At 36.3% G+C, this 19965-nt stretch overlaps 1 protein-coding gene across 3 annotated transcripts in view; it reads right to left on the bottom strand.

The window, feature by feature from the left end:
- Nucleotides 1-871: 871 nt before the first annotated feature.
- Paics (PAICS bifunctional enzyme) overlaps nt 872-19965 on the bottom strand; it is a 29343-nt gene continuing 10249 nt past the window's right edge. The window contains exons 1-8 of one of the 3 annotated variants that reach the window (XM_083119127.1): nt 19572-19699; nt 17962-18165; nt 16334-16536; nt 9285-9489; nt 4248-4444; nt 3500-3650; nt 2050-2208; nt 872-1175 (exon numbers count right to left, since the gene is read on the bottom strand). In XM_083119127.1, the coding sequence (XP_082975253.1) occupies nt 1015-1175; nt 2050-2208; nt 3500-3650; nt 4248-4444; nt 9285-9489; nt 16334-16536; nt 17962-18165; nt 19572 (1281 nt within the window). In that variant the 5' untranslated portion in view covers nt 19573-19699 and the 3' untranslated portion in view covers nt 872-1014. Of the gene's footprint in view, nt 1176-2049; nt 2209-3499; nt 3651-4247; nt 4445-9284; nt 9490-16333; nt 16537-17961; nt 18166-19571; nt 19700-19965 lie in introns of those variants that run through there. The other 2 variants (XM_083119126.1, XM_083119128.1) reach the window with 2 other exon arrangements.

Below are 19965 nucleotides of genomic sequence, written 5' to 3'. Positions count from 1 at the left end.
TCAAGGGAGATTTCATCAAAATGGATGGTAAGATTATTTGCTGTACTTTCTTAATAATAATAATAATAATAATAATAATAATAAAAAAATGAAAAATAACTATAATTTATTTTGGGACCACTAAATAATTATGTATTTTAATTTTTTATTATATTATTTTAAATAAAAGCACAATATATACCATTCATACATGAAAAGGGATACATGAAATTTCATATGAAATAAAGTAAAAAATGTAAGTAATTTAATGTATCCCTTTTTATATATGAATGGTACAGTTATGCTTTCATTTAAAATAATAATATTTTTAGTGGTGTGTAAAAATAAACTATAGTCCTTTTTCATTACCGTTTTTTGGCAATAATTTCCCCTTGTTTGTTCTTTTCCAAGTGCAATTTTTCCCTTTATAATCCGGTCTCCACTAATGAAATAAATTATGCGGGTATCTATAACTAGGATATCTATCATTGTTGTTGCCATTATCTTGTAATATGCTTGCTGTTAATGAATCTCCTGCACAAGTAAGTGTTATTGCTGACACCTTTGCTACATTACATACAAAAATTTACCTCAAAACGTCGAGAAGAAATATAGCTCTAGCGAAATAGAAATAGACATTTTGTAGCAAAGCTACAGCTAAAATATTAAAAATGTAGCACTGCTACAGCTACAATCTTAAAAATGTTGTGCTGCTACTTCCAACCTCTGGTTTTGAGTACATAAGTAATTGTATAGGGGCAGCAATTGAAAGTACCCTTGACTTGTATTAAAGAGAAAAGACAACACATTATGACACCAGATACTGACTAAGCTTTTGTTTTTCAGACATTGAAAACTTGACACTGAACAAAGACAACAGCTTTTTAACACCTTTTTTTTTGGTATCAGTCTATTTAATGGCATCATATCATATACAAAATTGGATATAAAAAAAACGTACAGGTATCAATTTTACAAATTTTCAATATGTATTATATCAATTGTTTTGATTTTCTTTATTAGATGGGCTGATGATTATAAGTCACGAATCATTTTGTCAGCAATCTTGAGAGCAATATAGTTGTTCAGCTGTCGTACTCTGAGCTTGGACCAAATGACATGATCATTAATGCCATGGATTTGAGCAGCAGCCAAAGCAGCAGATTCTGGATACACAACAGTGGTGCAACCTAAGCCTGCAAAAGAAATGTTTGTAATCAACATTACATTCTTATATTTATTTACTAGGACTGTTTGATATTGTTTACATAATATTCAAACAAATGAATGCAAATATTTATATCTAAGCATATAGTTTCTCACTATGCAGCAAGAGTGTATCACTACTTCACTATCATAACGTACTGGAAAGTTATATGGAAATTGTGGCTCGCCCAAGGTTCGAACCTAGGTCAGTGATTTAAAATCATTAACAAAACAAAAATTTAATTTGAGCTCCTTATCAGCCATTTAAAGCATACCTACAGGAAAAGCCCAGGCAAAATACAAGGTAGCCACAAAGTCACATTACCCATATGTAAATTATAATCAGTATATATTTTTCTTGCTGTTTTGGCACAGTTTTCAATATGATCCTCATGCAAAACAAACACTTCTGTGTTGGGAACAAACTCTTCTTCAGGGATAGTGCAAAGGATCAGGAAAGAAGTGGTAGACTTTCAACCAGAGGGAATCAATGCAGACTCTTTGACAATGCTATGAAAAATATCCCATAGAACTTGGCAGCGTATTATCCTTTGTCATAAGAATGGCGGTGAACACACTGAGCCTTGAGTAATTAATGGTTTGTATCACAGGAGATTCACTTTCAAGTTACAATAAATACTATTATAAAGTAGTTGTTAAATTGTTTTTTATAGGGCTAACAGCATTTTGTGGCACCCTGATTAGGATGACCCACAGCAACACCCTGGTTCCATGCAGAAGAACTGCCATCTGTTAAATCCTAGTTATATATTGCATTATTATGTCATCAGTTATTTGTGTTGCTATTATACATGTAAGTACTCTTATTTGAACTGCCATGTGCCTTTTATTCAAGGTTCCTACCTGAAGGAACATTAAGAGATGACCAGATATCCTGAGTAACATTGTCCGACCTCACTGGTGGGCAGTTGATGACTGGGAAGGCAGAGTTGGCAGATATGACAGGTCCAAGTCCATTGCTTCTTCCAGCAACAGCAATGAACACAACAGGAACATCAGCACCTGGGATGGAGAAAAAAAAAATGCTTAGTTACATAAATCAACAGAAAAAACTGGAAAACAGAAATTAGAAATCGAAAATAATCTAAATTAGCTGTCAAATAAAGACCAAATACATCTAAAAGGAAATTAAACTTGCCAAAAGAATATTATTCTGTTGCCACTGTGTTTCTTGGCCCCTGAAAGTGAATTCTTAGTGAGGAGGATATTTGGTCAAGCCCTGAGTAACTGGATGAGATGCTCCTGTTTTAATATTCTGACAATGACACAGTCATTGCTTTGCTTCGCATAAATTTTCCTTGTTGTGGGGATAGGTAAGGCTGTGAACACTAGCATATGTCATACATATAGTCCTAGCCACCACACAGTTGCCACATATGCTAAGATCTTTTTGGTTTCCTTATGTAAAGCAATCTCTTGTAATTATAAATCAGAGATGGATTCTCTATGATTATTGTTTAAAACACATGGAAAATGATAACTATACTTTCATTAGCCTACTTGCAAAAGGAGGACTTTAATAGAAAAAATCTAGCTTTGCTTTGAGATCTCAATGCCCAGGGGTTGTCCTTGAAGTCTGTCTCAGGGTGAATGGTCATATTTCTAGACATTTTGATTATATACAAAAATAAATGTGACCACAGATGCAATAGTTCCCCAGCAGAGCGGCGAAGGGGATTTTTCATGTTTGAATACACTTTGTTCATTTACCCTGTAATAATGACCAGTGGATACTGAACACACTGTGGTGTTAATTACCAATATTGTAATTAAATATATAAAAAAAATGCATGCCTAAAGAAATAATTTGTATCTATTTAGAGAATAGATAGTGCAACAGAAAAATTAATGTCACTCATGTTTCACTTAAACTTGCCAATGTTAGGTGTAATGTGTGGATTTCTCATGTGACGTCTTGAACAGGAGCCAAACAGCCCTGCAGCTGTAGAGGATTAATCTAACCAACAAGAAATAATTAGGGAAATTCCTCAGGTTGGTTCCAACGTGGTACAGAAGCATCCATTTATAATGTTAATCTGTATAAGCATTCCTCACCACCAAATAAAATTATCTAAAGTAAAACATGTCAATACACATACCCACGAAAAAGGAAATGAACACAAAAGAAACCCAGTTCTACTTTTCTGGATATTACATTTTCTTACATTACATGCTTCTACCTTCCTTATCTCAATGAAGCAACGTGTTACAAATTGCTCCTGGGTTTTACATTTCTGATATGATCACTTCCTTAGCAGCAGGCCCCTGAAAAACAAGTAATTTATCAACTCACCTTCATATTCTGCAATCATCCTCAAAGTCTCTTCTGTTCCCTTGTGAGCAGAAGTTACCCTCAGTTGGCAAGGAAGTCCCAAACTCTTGCAGTATTCCTGAATCCTCTTACAGTGCTCTTCATCTGCTGGAGATCCCATCAGAACCACTGCCTGCAGAGGAAAATTTCACAATTTACAGTACATAGCTTTTGTGTTTGCTTATTAAAGATTTTAAAGGGTGTGTTAACACTGGGGCTATCTCTTAATATGGTAATATAAACCCCCATAGCAATATAAAAGAGAGGGTCCTTATTAAGAACAAAATAAAACATGAGAAACTCAATACCTAGGGATAGAAGCTCATATCCCTATTAAAACAAGGTAGAACATATCTAATAACTAAAATAATTACCCCATCTATAGAAGACAAGAGCACAGATGACGACTGAAGCCAAGAAATACCCAGCAGAACCGCCAGATAGAAGAAATTGGAACTATTGGCACCCAAGAACAAATAAAGAACACACATCCTCATCCGAGATGCCATAACCTTTGTTAATGAAGGCAGTGGTTCTTTGAAATTAATTAAAAATAATAATAATAATAAAATTGCAAGATGGGAATACAGAGCATCACATGTGCAATATAAAATCGCAAGATTTCATGCACCAACCATGAAGTTTATATTAGTTTGCTTTACTCTGCTGGATCTTGAGCTTGCATGAATACTCACTTTACACTTACAATTGTTCAAACCTAAGTACATACCAAACAATTGGGCTTCGGGGTGAGGTGTTCCAGTTGTTCAGCCACCCACATGAAGTTCCTCTTCACCGTATCCAAGTCTTCCTTAGTCACTGTAGCCAGGTTACGGTATACTTGTTTGTCCTTCATCAACCTCTTGTCGCCAGATGGCCACAAGCGCCAGGAATCACTATCAATTACATCAGCTATCAATATGTCACCTGGAGAGATACAGAAGTATTGATCAGAGCCAAGTTTGTATCAATTTCAACCAGATATCAATCTAATTTTCACAGTTTCAGATTGGACTGTGCACATGTACTGATTTCACTACACATGCAAATTTCAGACTGATCAGAGAGTTTAATTTGATTGACAGTTCAGCAAATACAGTGAAACTCCGAATTTACGTTGCCAGATCTTACGTTTTTTCCACATTGTACATTCAATCTTGATGGTCCTAACATAGTAAAACATCATAAAATTTTCCTCAATTTTACATTTTCCCGCATTTTAAAATTTTTCTGCTTGGTCCCCTGAAAAACATACAATCGAGGTTCCACTGTACATTGTAGAGTTAAAATATGGAAAATGTATTGTCAACTAAAACAATATTTTTTTATGTACACTAGTGTTTCGCAAGTCCCTCCAGGTAGTAAAGTTTAGCTGTGCAGTAGTAAACCTACATACAAGAGATGAAAGTATGACAATGGGTAGGAACTGTACAAGTTTGTTTTGTGGCAGATGTTTCTATACTAAGAGACAGTAATGTGTAAGCATGGTGTTTTCAGGTGAACAGAAAACTTTTGTGTGTCTCTGGCCTCCCACTTGGTGACATTTTTCTGTGGAGCTATGCTAAAGATTGTGTTTATGTGTCTTCTTTACAAAGAGATTTACCAGAGCTATGACAAACAATTATGCATGCAGTTGTTACCATCAACATTGATACGTTAGAATGTCTCAAACAAGTGTTCTTGGGTTACCAGCCAGGATAAGTCGATGTTGGCCCAACGTTTCAAGCGCATACATTGCTCTCATCATCAGGGAATATAGAAATGGAGACCAGTGTAGGGTTAAATATATGACTATTATGAGGCGGAGTTTGGACTCTGTCTTCTTATTGGCTCGTTCTGGATCCTGGTGTTCTTATTGGCTGGAGCTTTGTTTTTAGGCATGACTTAGCTGTAAGTTCCACGTCCCTGTCAGCGGAGTATAGTCTGGGTCATCTAGGTAATCGGAGATGACCCGGCTATAATTTTTAAAAAAGTTGTTTTTCATTTCGTCTCAATATTCTTTCCAACCAACCTTTCATTCATACATGTCTTTCCTTCCAGCATGCAAGGGTTTTCAAACGTTTGCTCCAGAATGTCCGAGATACCTTTCTACACCTGGTGGACTCTTCTTGGCAGGGTGAGATTCCACCGGCTCCCTTTAAATCCCTTGGTGGGGAGGGAGGGAGGGAGGGAGGGAGGGAGGGTAGAGGGAAAGGATACTCTGCTTCTCAGTCACTGTTATTTCGTGGCCAGTTAACCTCCTTCTGGAGAGTCGCCAGTTGCACTCTCTCCATCTCAGAGCCTTTGCCCTTCCCTCGGTTGGCACCTTCTTCTGCCATTCTTCCCCGATGGCCTTTGTATCATAGGAGCTGTGTTGTTTACGACAGGGAAATTTCTTAGGGACGGGAATTCTGTGTTCACAAAAGGGAAGAAGGGAAAATACATCTGGAAGTGTGCAAGAAACAGGGAAATCTGAACAACATTTGCGAACCAATTCTATGTTAATTCCCATTTTACATTTGCTTCTGTCTTCCTGATCTCTACTACTTTTAACAGAATTTGTCAAAGGGGAAAAGCTTAAATATTGAAGATCAAGGCAATTAAATAAATTAAAATTTAAACTAGATACTCAAGAAATTACACCGACCTCCATGGCAGAGTGGTTAGCATTATTCCATACGACGCCAGAGCTCCAGGGTTCGAATACCAACCTGGGCATGGGTGCTCTTTGTAAATGTCCCTAATTTCATATCACTCGTCATGATTAGCCAAAAGTGGCAGAAAACAGACTTAAAATAACAATTTACCAGTGGCGTCTCATCCCTTGGGGCTTCCGGGGCTTAGCCCCTAAAGAAAAACTGGCGTATTGACGTAATTTTCAATCACCATAATACATAACTATCACACAATCTTTTAAAAGGCGATTTTTACCGACGTAAGTTCATCGTCAGCAGCAATGGATAGGACAGCGCTCCTAGCGGCATTGATGTCAGTTATCATCTCAGAGCTCGTCGCAGAGGAAGGCGTGGTCTACGCTACATGCTACAGTGAAGGTCACGTGCTAGCAGAGAGAGCGAAGGGAGGAGTGCAATGGGTTTGGATGTTGATTCGGGGCTACTTCCATGGCGTCACGTTCGTTCGATCCCGCGTGTTGTAGTGTAGCGTTGTGGTGGCTTTTATTCGCTATTAACAAAGTGGATTTCTTGTTGGCAACACCATTTCAGACATTGAGTGACCAAGAAAAACTTGTTGTTAAACAATTAGGTCCTGACCATCCGAGTGTTACATTAATACAAAACCACAAATAGGCATATATTAAATAGAATTATCGATTGTTTAAAATTCTGCAGTCGACATGAACTTGCTCTACGAGGACATAACGAAAGAGAACAATCTTTAAACAGAGGGATCTTCCTAGATTTAGTAAATGAGATTGCTAAGCTAGATAACAGTTTGCATGAACATTTAGAGGAATCCAAAGTAAATAAATACACATCAGCCGTGATACAAAATAAGTTGTGTTAACAAAACAGCATGCGCTATTGAGTGCTGCGATATAATTATTCATCAAGCCGAAGAGAGATTTGGGGCAACTGAACATTTGGAGTGTTTCAATTTAGTTGACCCTGCAAAATTCAATGACTGGAGGAAGTCTGATTTTCTCGATTTGTGTAAGAATTGTGCCAAATATTATCCCTTCATGGAAGAGGGAAAACTAAAGAGTGAACTTCGTGTTCTTTATTGTAGTGAAGAGTTTAAAAACAAACTCTTATCAGTACATTGCATTCGTTTTTCATTGAAAATGATTTAGAGGATACCTTTTCAGAAACAGTAAAAATGACAAACATAGTTTTAACAACTCCAGTGGCAACAGCGGAATCTGAACGATATTTTCAGCACATTGAAGCATATTAAAACCGGCTTAAGAAATGCAATGGAACAAGACAGGCTCAATGCCTTGGCAGTGCTTACAATAGAGAAAGAATACATTGCAAACATAGAGGGCTTCAATGAAAAAATAATTACAAAATTTGCTGAACAGAAGAACCGGAGAGCACAGTTCTTGTTTAAATGAGAACCAACGTTCGTAGAAAGGTACGTTTCACAGCAATACCTGTTTCTTTTGTAATTCATGTGAATGGTCATTATATTTTAAATTCTTTAAAAAAAATATGTCCAATTTTGTCGTTTAGAATAAGATAAATGCTTGTTTTTTGTAATTCATATGAATTGTTATTACCTTTTAAGTACTTTTCTTAAAAAATAAGTCCAGTTTTGTAATTCATGTGAATTGTCATTATATTTTAAATTCTTGAAAAAGTAAGCCCCGGCCAAATTTGAGGCCACGAGATGCCACTGCAGTTTACTCAATCAATCAATGAAGTAATTAAACTATTTATATGCTTACTTTTTTCCATTTTTATATTTTAAAATGCATGATTACTTTCTCTTGTAACCTTCAAAACCAGTGAGAGAATTTACTTCAGGGAAATGAATAATATTTGAAAGGGAAAACTATCAGAGAAATATATACATTAGTTAATTTACATTGCTTTTCTCCCCTTTTTAGATTAATAGTGATCATACAGATGAAAGATGTATGAATGTAGAATATATAAAGAACAAACACCATGATTCCAACTTGGAGAACCTCTCGCATCGCAGGGAATTTAAAGCTGAGAAAGGGGAATTTTCAGCATCCATAAGGAATTTCACTCTGAGTCATTCAGCATCCATAAGGAATTTCACTCTGAGTCAATCAGGAATTGAATGCACGTAGAAGGTGACTTTGTGTTGTGCTTGGTGTTCCTATTGGCAATTTGAAAATGTATTATTTGTTTAGGTGTTAGTGGTTTAGTATTCGTGCTAGTACTGTACGAATGCTAGTGCTGTGTTCACTGAAGTTAAAGGCAATGGATATTATTGAGCATTTGTGTGTAAAATAATTGGAACGAGATCTTTTCCGGAGAATTTGCAAAACATTAATGCAGGTAGGCCAGTATAGCATCTCTTGTACCACAGCCACAGGTCTTGGACTTATACTTCCGTGTATAAAAATAAAAATCAGGAATACACGGATAACTGAGTACTGGGGTAACTTCAATTTTACACTCGATTAATATTGAGGGTTTTTTATTTCACTAGCACATTCCTTTCATGTTATATGTTACTGTTACAGGTTGTTTTTTATTAGGTTTATTATACTTTCTTGTTTATTATTTGAAATTCTAAATGTAGATTAACTGCAATCACAACAGTTAATTGATAGTGGTCACAACAATAAGGTAAAATTTTCCACACATATATTCATAAATCCTGGCTGGATGCTGAGGTTAATTTGCGGGGAGACTTCAGGAGTGGTGGATGAATCAAGGGTCGGAGATTACCCACTCCTTAAAACCAGCATACACCACTAGTCTCTGTTAAGATTGGTGCTTTCCCGTGTAATGGTTGGCTTCTCGTCGCTCCCAGTAACCAGCACATTTTGATGTCAGCAAATGAAACCCTGTGTCCCTCTGTGATGCTGTGTTCTGCAAGTCCTGACTTTTCTGGTTGGAATAATCTGATGTTGCACTGATGTTCATTGCAAACAAACATGCTGTATATTGTACAAAGTGGCCAAAAATGAACGCTTCAACAGGTTGAATTTGCATCTTCAACATACTGTGTCACTGCTATATCAATTACACTACACTGCTCCTGTTTCACTCGATTTTTTGCTTATGCTGTTTTATGTATTATTAACATTAATATGCCGCCCAACCAGTGATATTTATTACATTATTACCTTTAGAATCCACTCCAAACTCGATTTTCATGTCAATCAATGCACAATTGAGTGTAGCCCAAGCTCTCTCTAGAACTTCAAAAACACAGATCGTTGTCCTTCTCATGATATCAAACTCATCTTTCCCAATGGTGACGCCACCAACCTTGAAGCCAGCAGAAATCACTTGCTCCTCGCTCCACTGGGGATCATGGTTTGCATCATCCTAAAAAAAATAACATTATTACAAATACCAGGACTTTGATATTGTATCTTCAAGAATGGCATATTTCTTTCATTCTTCCAATATTGACACTCCAGTTCAAACTTTCTGTTTTTTAATTCATGTTTCTTCCAAAGTCCTTGCTATTGTCTGTGTTATAACAGTAGTTGGGTTTATGTTGATGCAAACACCAAACTTGTAGTTTAGGCATGCCAAAAAGTTAATTCATAACATATGGCGCAACCGCCCTTGAGAGCCAGAGCCTATACCTACCTACTGCTGGCCTCACTCCCACATGCCACAGGCACGTATTTAGAAGTACATTTCGGAGGGGTCCAACCCAAATGTATAATAATAATAATACAATTATTATATTACATTAATTAAAATAGTATTAATTAAAACTATTGAAATTAATATAATATTTTATTACATGAATAGGTAACAAGACCGTATAATAATAATACAGAAATAATATAAAAGCATGTATTCATTATCTAGCTTATGTATAGTTATGATCGGCAAAGTTTGTTTAAAAAGAACTGCCCTGGCAAGGAAATTAATGTCAAATCGAGATGAATTGAATATTTATTGAATATAAAAAAGGATGTTAGATCCAGTTGACTAAAAGTAAACTTTCTGTCAATATTTTATGCATATTATTACAAGAAGTAATAAATCTTGCATAAATCTTCTTTGGTGCAGTCATTCGTAGTCACATGACCCCAATATAATCCTTTCCTTACAATAAGTTCGGCTTAAAGAAATAACCTTCGAATAAAGAACAAGTATATTTTCACAATTTAACATTAGTTATTTTATTATTTCACTATTCTCATTATTTAATTTTAGTACTTAAGTGAGTCTTTCAGGGGGGGGGTCTGGACCACCTGGACCCCCATAAATATGTCCTTGCTCAGCATAGATGAGTGCAGTGGTGTACGCAAGGGGAGGGGTTACAGGGTTTAACCCCAACTAACTAACTAACTAACTCTCTAGCCTTCTTAAACCCGAAGGTTCATGGCTGCAGCAACACAGGCCTTTCATCTGTCCCTATCTTGAGCAAGATCTATATACTCTTTTCCATCCCTACCGATTTCCCTTAGGTCCATCTCAACGTTGTCCCTCCATCTTCGTCTTGGCCTTCCTACTGGTCTCTTACCATCAGGTTTCCCAACAAGAATCCTGTAAACTCCTCTTTCCTCTCCCATTCGTGCCACATGGCCTGCCCACCTAAGTCTTCTTGATTTAATCATTCTAATAATATCTGGACATGAATACAAATTATGTAGTTCTAAATTATGCAACCTTCTCCACTCACCTGTCTCCTCATCCCTTTTAGGTCCAAATATTTTCCTAAGGATCCTATTTTCAAATACTCTCAATTTATGTTCCTCTTTCAATGTAAGGGACCAAGTTTCACATCCATATAATACTACAGGCAAAATTACGGTTTTGTATATTTTAACTTTTAGTTTCTTAGATATTAAACGAGAAGACAAAAGTTTATGAAGAGAGAAGTAACATGCATTTCCTGAATTAAGCCTACTTTTTATTTCCTCTTTAATATAATTTTCATTTGTTAATATTACTCCTAAGTATTTGAATTTGGAAACTGGTTCAAACGAGTTGTTATCAATAATTAGATTTTGATTATTAGCTAACACTTGGTTTCGGCCTGTAAGCATATATTTAGTTTTCTCTTTGTTAACTTCCAATCCTATCTCTTTAGCACTTTTGAAAAATATTTTAGCATTATTCTTAATTGTATTCACATCATCCCCCAGTAAGTCTACATCATCTGCATATGCTAACAACTGAGTCACACCATTTAATTTTAGTCCTTCTTTAGTTTCTTTTACCTTCCTAACAGCATATTCTAAGGCAAAATTAAAGAGCAATGGAGATAATGCATCTCCTTGTTTTCACCCATCATGAATTGTAAATTTGTCAGACATTAATACCCACACGAATTTTACTTTCTGTTTCACTGGTGCATATTTTTATCATACTAACAAGCTTCTTAGGTATTCCAAACTCTACTAATATATTATATAATTTCTCTCTTTTGACCGAATCATATGTTTTTTGAAATCAATGAATAGCTGATGGACATTTTGATTATATTCCCACTTTTTTCAAGTGTCTGTCTGATGTGAAAAATTTGATCTGTAGTTGATCTGTTACGTTTAAATCCACATTGATAATCACCTATAATTTCATTAGCATATGGGGTTAGTCTTGTTAAAAGAATGTTAGATAATATTTTATATGTTGTTGAGAGTAGAGAAATTCCACGGTAATTATTGCAGTTCATTTTATCACCTTTCTTAAACACAGGAACAATTATGGATTCTTTCCACTGTTGAGGGTTTAACCCCCCTTCAGCTTTTAAAATATTATGAAAAATGCTGTGCAAAAAATTAAAAATGGCCAATTTATCACAGTCAAAGATCTGCAACAATACTACTAATACTACAAATAATAATAATTTGAATTATTTTTCCCATGCAGCACGGTGAAAATAACAGCATTCCAAACACACGCGTCTTTCAGAGTGAATGCCTTCAAAATAAACTCTAATTCTTGAAAATAAAATATGAGGGCAACTATGATTTAAATGAGAAAAAAAGTTGTCTTGTATCTCAGCTGCAACAATGTTCAATGAACATGTTTTTTTTTGTGTGAACAATGAGCATTAACTAAATAAAGTTGTTGGTTCGTTATAAGCAGCTAATGTATAGACAAAGGCTAGGCAGACAAGACTATTCACCAGTCCGCCTTCCCATTGTTTACCGCGGCACTGCACGTTTGTTGGTAAGAACAGCAAGACAATCCAGATGTGAATTATCGAGGACATTTATGCGGGGACAAAACTGGAAAAATTCCAACCAATTCCGGGATTCGAACACATATCTCCCGCGTGGTTGTCGGATGCCCTACAGACAAGACCACCGTAGCTCCTTGGATGAGTTCCATACTTTGATTATTTCAATTTATTCTAATATATTTTCTTGTTTTTATGTATTTTTTTCGCTCCTAAAATGTCTCACCTCGTTGGCTACACAATTATTTCGTAAGAAAGAAACAAAAAAAAATGCTCCCTAGAATTTGTTAAAAATCGAAAGACTAAAAAAAAGGTAAAGTGCTCCCCTGCGCATATCACCACGCCATGAAGGCGTATAGGGGGTGTGGGGGTAACGCCCCACACTTTCTTGATCCGATCGTGAGTGGGGTGATGTGATCAGCATCATGCCCCTGACTGCCTTTATCCCCCAGGGTTTCCCCCAGGTACCCATGTTATTTGACACTGGGTGGGCGCCGGGGCCGCTTCCATCGTTAGAAAAGTTCCCGGATGACTAGAAAGTAATTTTGCTCTATTGCTTTCATAAATACTATATTTATGTAGATCTCTACTACTTAATAGTAGTAGTGGTATTATTAATATTAGTAGTAGTAATTCAACTAACTCATCTATAAGGCATCTGTGACTTACTCACGTTATGTATATTAAAAGTACAATATAAAAAAATATATACCATAAAATACTTACGTTTTGTGAGTATCGGTTTTACGATACCGATTGCTTCTGGGATTCCTAAAACCCATAACGAAGGTACTCCATTAAGACCCATTATCCCCACATACTCCCACCCAGGGTATAATTTAGCCAAAACCCTGGTATCTATAATCAGAAAAGTCGGAGAAAGCACCGAATATAGCATCAAGAATTCGTGGGAAGTGAAAAAAAGATATCGAAAAAATTGAGATCACCGATGAACAGTGGCGTGCCCAGGATTTTCGAAAGGGAGGGGTTATGTGTACATTTTTTAAGTAGTCAGTCCTCATTTTGCCATATTTTCCTGCCTTTCACGTTCTTTTTTTAGAAATAGTGGACCAAAAGGGAAGGGGGGTTATAACCCCCACCAACTCCCCCTTGGGCACGGCACTGCCGATGAAGATAAGATAATGAGTTTTCACATGTTCAACCTATACCCTTGTGTCCCTAGGGACAAGGCTGCTGATTGTTTAATAAGGTGGTGAAGGGAAAAAGGGGTTGATATTGTCGTGGCATGGGAATACATAAGATGGTTCAATTTGTGTACAGGGTACAATTATTTTAGTTTTAATGAAGAGATATATACACAGGAGGGGGGTCTAGCAATGGGCAACGCTATTTCTGGAATTGCTTCTGGGATCTTTATGCACTACATTGAGAAGGCAGCCTTGGAACAAACGATAGGGAACATTAAATACTTTGGGAGGTAAGTGGACGATATCTTGGTTATTGGGGACGAGGAAGGTCTTAACAAGATGTTCGAGTTGTTGGGGGAACAGGAGGACCAGATTAAATTTACCAAGGAAGAAATGAAAGGGGGTGAAATTAACTTTTTAGATCTGAGGGTTATTAAAACCGGAACAAAGATTAGGACCGGGGTGCACCATAAAACCCCAGCAAGGGAACTGTACATTCACAATAAATCAGAGCACGCAAGAAGAACCATGAACAAAGTGTTCCTCGACATTTTTATTAGGGCAATAAGACTATGTAACCAAGGGTATGAAATGAAGAGGGAGGAAAAATGGATTATCAATGTGGGAAAAAAGAATGGGTATAAAGAGAGATATTTGAATAGGTTGCGTAGGGAAGCTCACAAAATATGCGAAAGGGAAAGAAAGGAAAAGGATAAAGATGGTGTGATGGTGGAAAAAGAGAAAGGAAAGGACAAGGAAGGAAAGAAGTATAAATACATGGGCATTCCGTATTTCAAGGGAGTGTCCGAGAAAATTGAAAGAGTAGCTAAAGAGTACGGAATTAAGTGTGGGTTGAGGGCCCCACGAACGATGGGAAGCACTTTACAGAGTACAAGAAAGATGGAAAGAAAGTAAAAAATGAGGGGAGAATGAAAAAGGGGTGTACAAAATCAAATGTGACTGTAATAAAGAGTATATTGGACAAACTGGGAGAAGCATGAGAATAAGGTGGGGAGAACATGAAAAGGACATTAGGGAAGGGATGCCAAGAACTGGGTTGTCCAAGCATGTAATTGATGAAGGGCATGGAATTAAGAAAAGAGAGATAGTTAGGATCGAAAATAAACCAATGGGTAGGAACGTATACGAAGCGGCATTCATTTGTAAGGATAGGAGCATTAAATTAAATAGGGACCATGGGAATGTCGATGAATTGTGGATTAAGATGTTTAAGAGATGGGACGTAAGTAAGAAAAAGATTGGTTTTCAAGTCACTCCAGCCATGAACAGCGTGGCTCTCGAGGTTAAAGATTTCGAAGTAGATACGACATAGTATGGTGGATTGGGGGGGGGGAGTGGGTGAGGGCAAGAGCCGAGCAACTTCCGGCATTCCGCAAGACGCCATATCAATTTACCGAATACGTCGTAACTGTGAGCATCACAGTGTGAGGGTTTTTTAACGTGTTTAGTGTGTTAAAGTTTTTTACAGACTTTTTTAGTATTTGGAGTTTTTAAGGAAAGGATTAGAACATGAAGTTTTACATATATGGGGCCAGTTGGTACGGAATCAACTTTTTATCCTATTTTATCCAGTTTTACCTATTACCTCAATCCTTGTCTTAATTGACGTGGCTATGTAGTGATCATACTGGCCTAGAATGAGAACCTGAAGAAGGGAACAGTAGGATCCCAAAACGTTGTGTTTTCATAAAACAGATACTCATGAAACGTAAGTGTTTTATGGTATATATATGTTTTTATATTGTACTTTTAATATAATTCAACTAATTAATTATAAGCATTAATAATTTATTAATTAATTATGAGTATTATTATTTAATTAAAGTATAATAAAACAATGGTAATGTGAATTTGGAGAAACTTTTAGAAATACCTCCCCCCCCCTGCCCCATCCTTTGAAGAAATCCTGTATACGCTACTGGATGGGTTATCATCCATCCAGCTACGGGTTGACGTGTGAGCTCGATGAGCTCGCAGTCATTATTGTAGGTTTCCATGACAGGGTTAAGCTACTCATTTATAGCCTCCAGTTTTCTCATCATGGTGGATGGCCACCTGTCCCATACACTGGCTGAAACTCGGGAGAAAAGTTGTTAGGCTGTACGTTGGAGACTTGAACCAGCATGCGTTCCATAGCCTGAGCCCAAAGCCTGATGTCTTAGACTGCATGACCACAGCGAAGGACAAAAAGCTAAGTAGTTTTGGATATTATAACATTTTGAAAGCTGTTCAATGTAGATACAGCACTTTCGTTACTGTCTATTGGGGGACTACTTCTTAAAATGTGTCTTTTTATGTATTCTTACAATTATGCATTTACTTTTCCCTGGCAATTTTAATATTGAAAGTTTCTAAAAATGGAACTAGTTGCAGTTATCATTTCTAAAATGAGTTTTTCAATTTCTAAGCTCAGTTTCAACACATCCATGTATTGAGCTACAATGCAGTCTCATAAAAACTGCTGCTGAATCTGAAATTCACCAATCTACAGTAAAACAGAACATTCCTCAAATGTGTATAAAATAACTTAATTTTAACCACCTACCCTGAAGATGAGAGTGACATTAGTTCTCGAAAGCTTGGAATCTTTTTCACAACTCACCTGGTCGCTAGCCCAAGAGAATCTTTTCATAACTAAATAATGTTGGAAGAAAGCAATACCTACGTTGTTACGCTTGAATTAAAAGTGCTTAACTTTCTGTAAAACAAAAGGAAAGTGCATTTTTCTCAAGCTTTGAGTATTGCAATAATTTATTGTATAGCTTAGCACTGAAACAAGTGGCCAATACTTCCTGCCCACAGTTTTACTTTATTTAATCCATTCAATGCTTGAATATGTTATAGTGCAAACCTTGTAAAAAGTTTCTTGAATTGGTGGATTGAACCTGAAGCCTTCAGAAACACCCTCTCGTCTTTTCAGAAATGACCCAGTTGCCAGTCGCCTCGTTACCCATTCAATAGGAATCATGTCACATTTTTTGGCAATAAAAGCAGTCTCTCCAGCAGTCTTTACAAAATGGGTCTTTAAACCTGAAACGAAAAAGCATTGAGTATCTACAAAAATTATGTGGTAAATCATTCAGCTGCAACAGTATGCTAATAAGCATAGTTACCTTTGAGCTATTGGGGGGTCATGTTGTATAATACATCAATATCTTGCATATGAATAATACATTTTCCATTATTATGTGGGCAGAGCCAGTGCTATGGAGGTGCAACTTGGGCACTTGCCCAAAGCCTCCTGTCAGATAAAAATAATTGTTTGTGTCCAGTTTATTGTGACTTTAAGTACACTGGTGCTTCCAGTTAAGCAACTAATCTGATTTTTTTTGGGTTCATGGATTGTTTTAACATACTTAAAAATATCCACAATTACTGAAATTATGTTGTAAACCAAGTGCTACATGAAAACTGTGTTCAAGAAAAGTTAATAGGCACTATTCATTTAATTATAGAATGAAGTCATGAAGTGAAAATATTGTTCGAAACAATGTAAATTCACAACGGGAGAATGTTACATATTGCCACTTAAAATTACAAACCAGTATTACATTTAGAATTTTGTGTCAGGAAGAGTGCAAATTGTTAGGTGAGAGGGATGTTTGATCAGGCTTTGTAGCAGGAATGGGTAGATTGATGGATAACTGTAGGAATGGCATGCATCAGCTTCCTCTCCAATTCGAATATACTCAGTATACTTCAGAAAGGTGCTTAACTTCATTTTATATTTAAAGCTAGTTTACAGCTTTTCTATTGATATATAATAAAAAAAGTACTATTTCTTGCAGGTTTTGGACTGCTAACAATTCTCTAACATCAAGCTCTGAAGATAAGACTGATGTTGACTCTTACAAGTTACAAAACAAAAGAATACAAAAGCTTCAGGCAATTACAACAACCTAAAACTGACTCATAGGGTTATCGTCAGCATGATTTTTATTTGCCAGAAAGGAGTCAAATGCCTAAGCCAATCATAAATATATCAATAATTCTAATTCTTGCTACACCTGTCCAGATTTAAATGGATCACATCTTCAAGTCTTTCAACCTGCTATACTTATTCACAAGATTTTCATTATTTACATTACAATTTTCCCAATATCAAACTTGATATATTTGCTTTACAATTTAATATTTTCCAAAAACATATTTTAAAATAAAGCCAGTCCTGTTTCAAGTTTATAATTTATCTTTTCACTTCCCCCAAAAACATTACAGGCCTCCCTAATGACATAGTGATAATGTTATCACCTTGCAATCAATGGATTTTAGGTTCGATCCCTGGCGGATGCATTGGTTCAGATCTCACTTTAAACTCTAGGCCCAGTCCCAATTAGCCTATTTGTGCATAAAAAGGACTGAAAACAAACTGATGAAATTTTTATGTAGAAATAAAATTTCATTTCAACATCAAAAACTGACAACAGTTCTACAAAACAAACAACAACAAAGAAAAACTTTACATATAAGTTACCTCACCTGCTTGCTTAAGAAGTTCAAATACTTTGATTGTGGTCCTGGTGGAAATTGCTGCTTTTCCCTCCAGATCATGAGCCTTTGCACCATCCCCTGCTGTGATTCTATCTTTGGACTGGAGTAATACATGCCCTGGCAGTTCAGGAAGATCATATACTTTCTTGGTTTTTCCTTCTATCAATAGGGCTCCCAGCTTACATTCTTCCACTGCAATACATCATGAGTATTAGTAACTTAACAGACACATTAAAATTTACTCATATCTTAACACATTCCAGACATATGACAGGCTAGTTTCTAATAAGGCATGTAACGTACAGAGCCCGCCCTTCACTATACATTTATATTGTGACTGAACGATGGGCTATATTTCCAACATCTCTCTTGTCACCTGCACATGTATTGTAACCACTTCTTTGAAACTGCAACCAACTTACATGTACATTGTATAAATCCTTCACAAGAATTACGCTTTGGATATCGAAGTTAGTGATGATTTCGAATCTGGAGAGGAGGTGTTTAAGTTATTGTTTATTAATTATTTCAAAATTACATATTGAAAATATATTTCAGCAACTTATATTACAATGCTTTATTTTGTTCGTTTGAAACTATTGTTACAGAAAAACATTCATAAATATGAGAAATTGCATATAAAATGTAATATATTATATATCTGTGGAAAGAGATGTCTTAGATTTCAGAAAGGTTTGGTAAATAATAACACAATGAGAAATATATTTTCTATATTTTTGAAAAGTAGCAGGGAAGAAAAAAAAAACTGTCTACGTGGAAAAACACGATATTTTGAGGCCAGTCCGCTACATGTTAAATGCTTATGTTGCAAAACCGAATATTCAGGCAGACCTGTAATTTGGGCAGGTGCTCTATTGCTCCTCTGCATTGCTGTTCTTTATTACCATGCACATATTTTTTTTGTTTATCTTAAGTTGCTTTTCTGCCTCTTTAGATTAACGATGAGGATGGATGATGACTTGATGTAAGTGATGAAGGGGCACTCGTAAAGAAATACTCAGACCAGTATTTTAAAATGTATCTGGACCATTAAGTTTACTGGTCCAGTCGAATCACAATCTATTTATGAATATGTGTGTGTCTTATTTTGCTTCACTTCTGGGCCAATTGTGGCTAAATGTGACTATGATGATGATTTGATTTGATTATTGTTATTTAGTGTCGTTTTGCTGCCACTTTTGGCTAATTGCAACGATGAGAATGAGTGATGATATAATTAAATTGATGAAGGTAACGCCCATGCTCAGACTGGAATTTGAACTTGGGACCCCTGGCAGCATAGCAAACTGTGCTAGCCACTCTGCCACGGAGGTCAGTGACTATGAGGATGGAACAGCGATTATATGAAATTGATGAAGGTGTACCCACAACAGAACAAACATGTCCAGGCCAGGACTCAAACCCGGAACCTTCTACAGTAAGTTTGCGAGTCACTCATTGAGGTGGCTATAATATCAGGAGATAAGTCAAAATAATATATTCACTACATTGACAGTTTGTGCATGATGAAATCAATATATCAGAGTTAACATGCATCTGTTACATTAGACTATCATATACATGTACAGGGTACTTACTTCCTGCTGTACTTCTTAACGAAAGTCGAAAGATCGAAGTACACAACCCAAAGATTCCCAACAACGTTCAGACTATGCTGCACGAGTGCAATAAATATTAATACAGAGATGGTCCAGTTTTTGAAATCAGTTTCATCATACAGCAGTCACATCTTATCTTCTTTGTGACGTTATAAGTATCTTTTTCTTGCTACATGGGTTTCGAAATTAGCTCAAAGATATCTTCATGAAATGGGTGACCTATGACATTCTGAAGATTAAATTTTAGTGTGACCTTGTGTGTGTGTGTGTGTGTGTGTGTGTGTGTGTGTGTGTGGTTGCTATGACGATAGTACAGAGAAAAGAGGAATTTAAAAATGATAACTGAATCTTCTACCAAGAGGAAGAGCCCTCT

This window comes from Lepisma saccharinum, chromosome 3, assembly GCF_977018435.1.
Source record: "Lepisma saccharinum chromosome 3, izLepSacc3.1, whole genome shotgun sequence".
NCBI lineage: Eukaryota > Metazoa > Arthropoda > Insecta > Zygentoma > Lepismatidae > Lepisma > Lepisma saccharinum.
The sequence above is the reverse complement of the archived record's forward strand: the minus strand, read 5'-3'. Positions and strand labels throughout refer to the sequence as shown.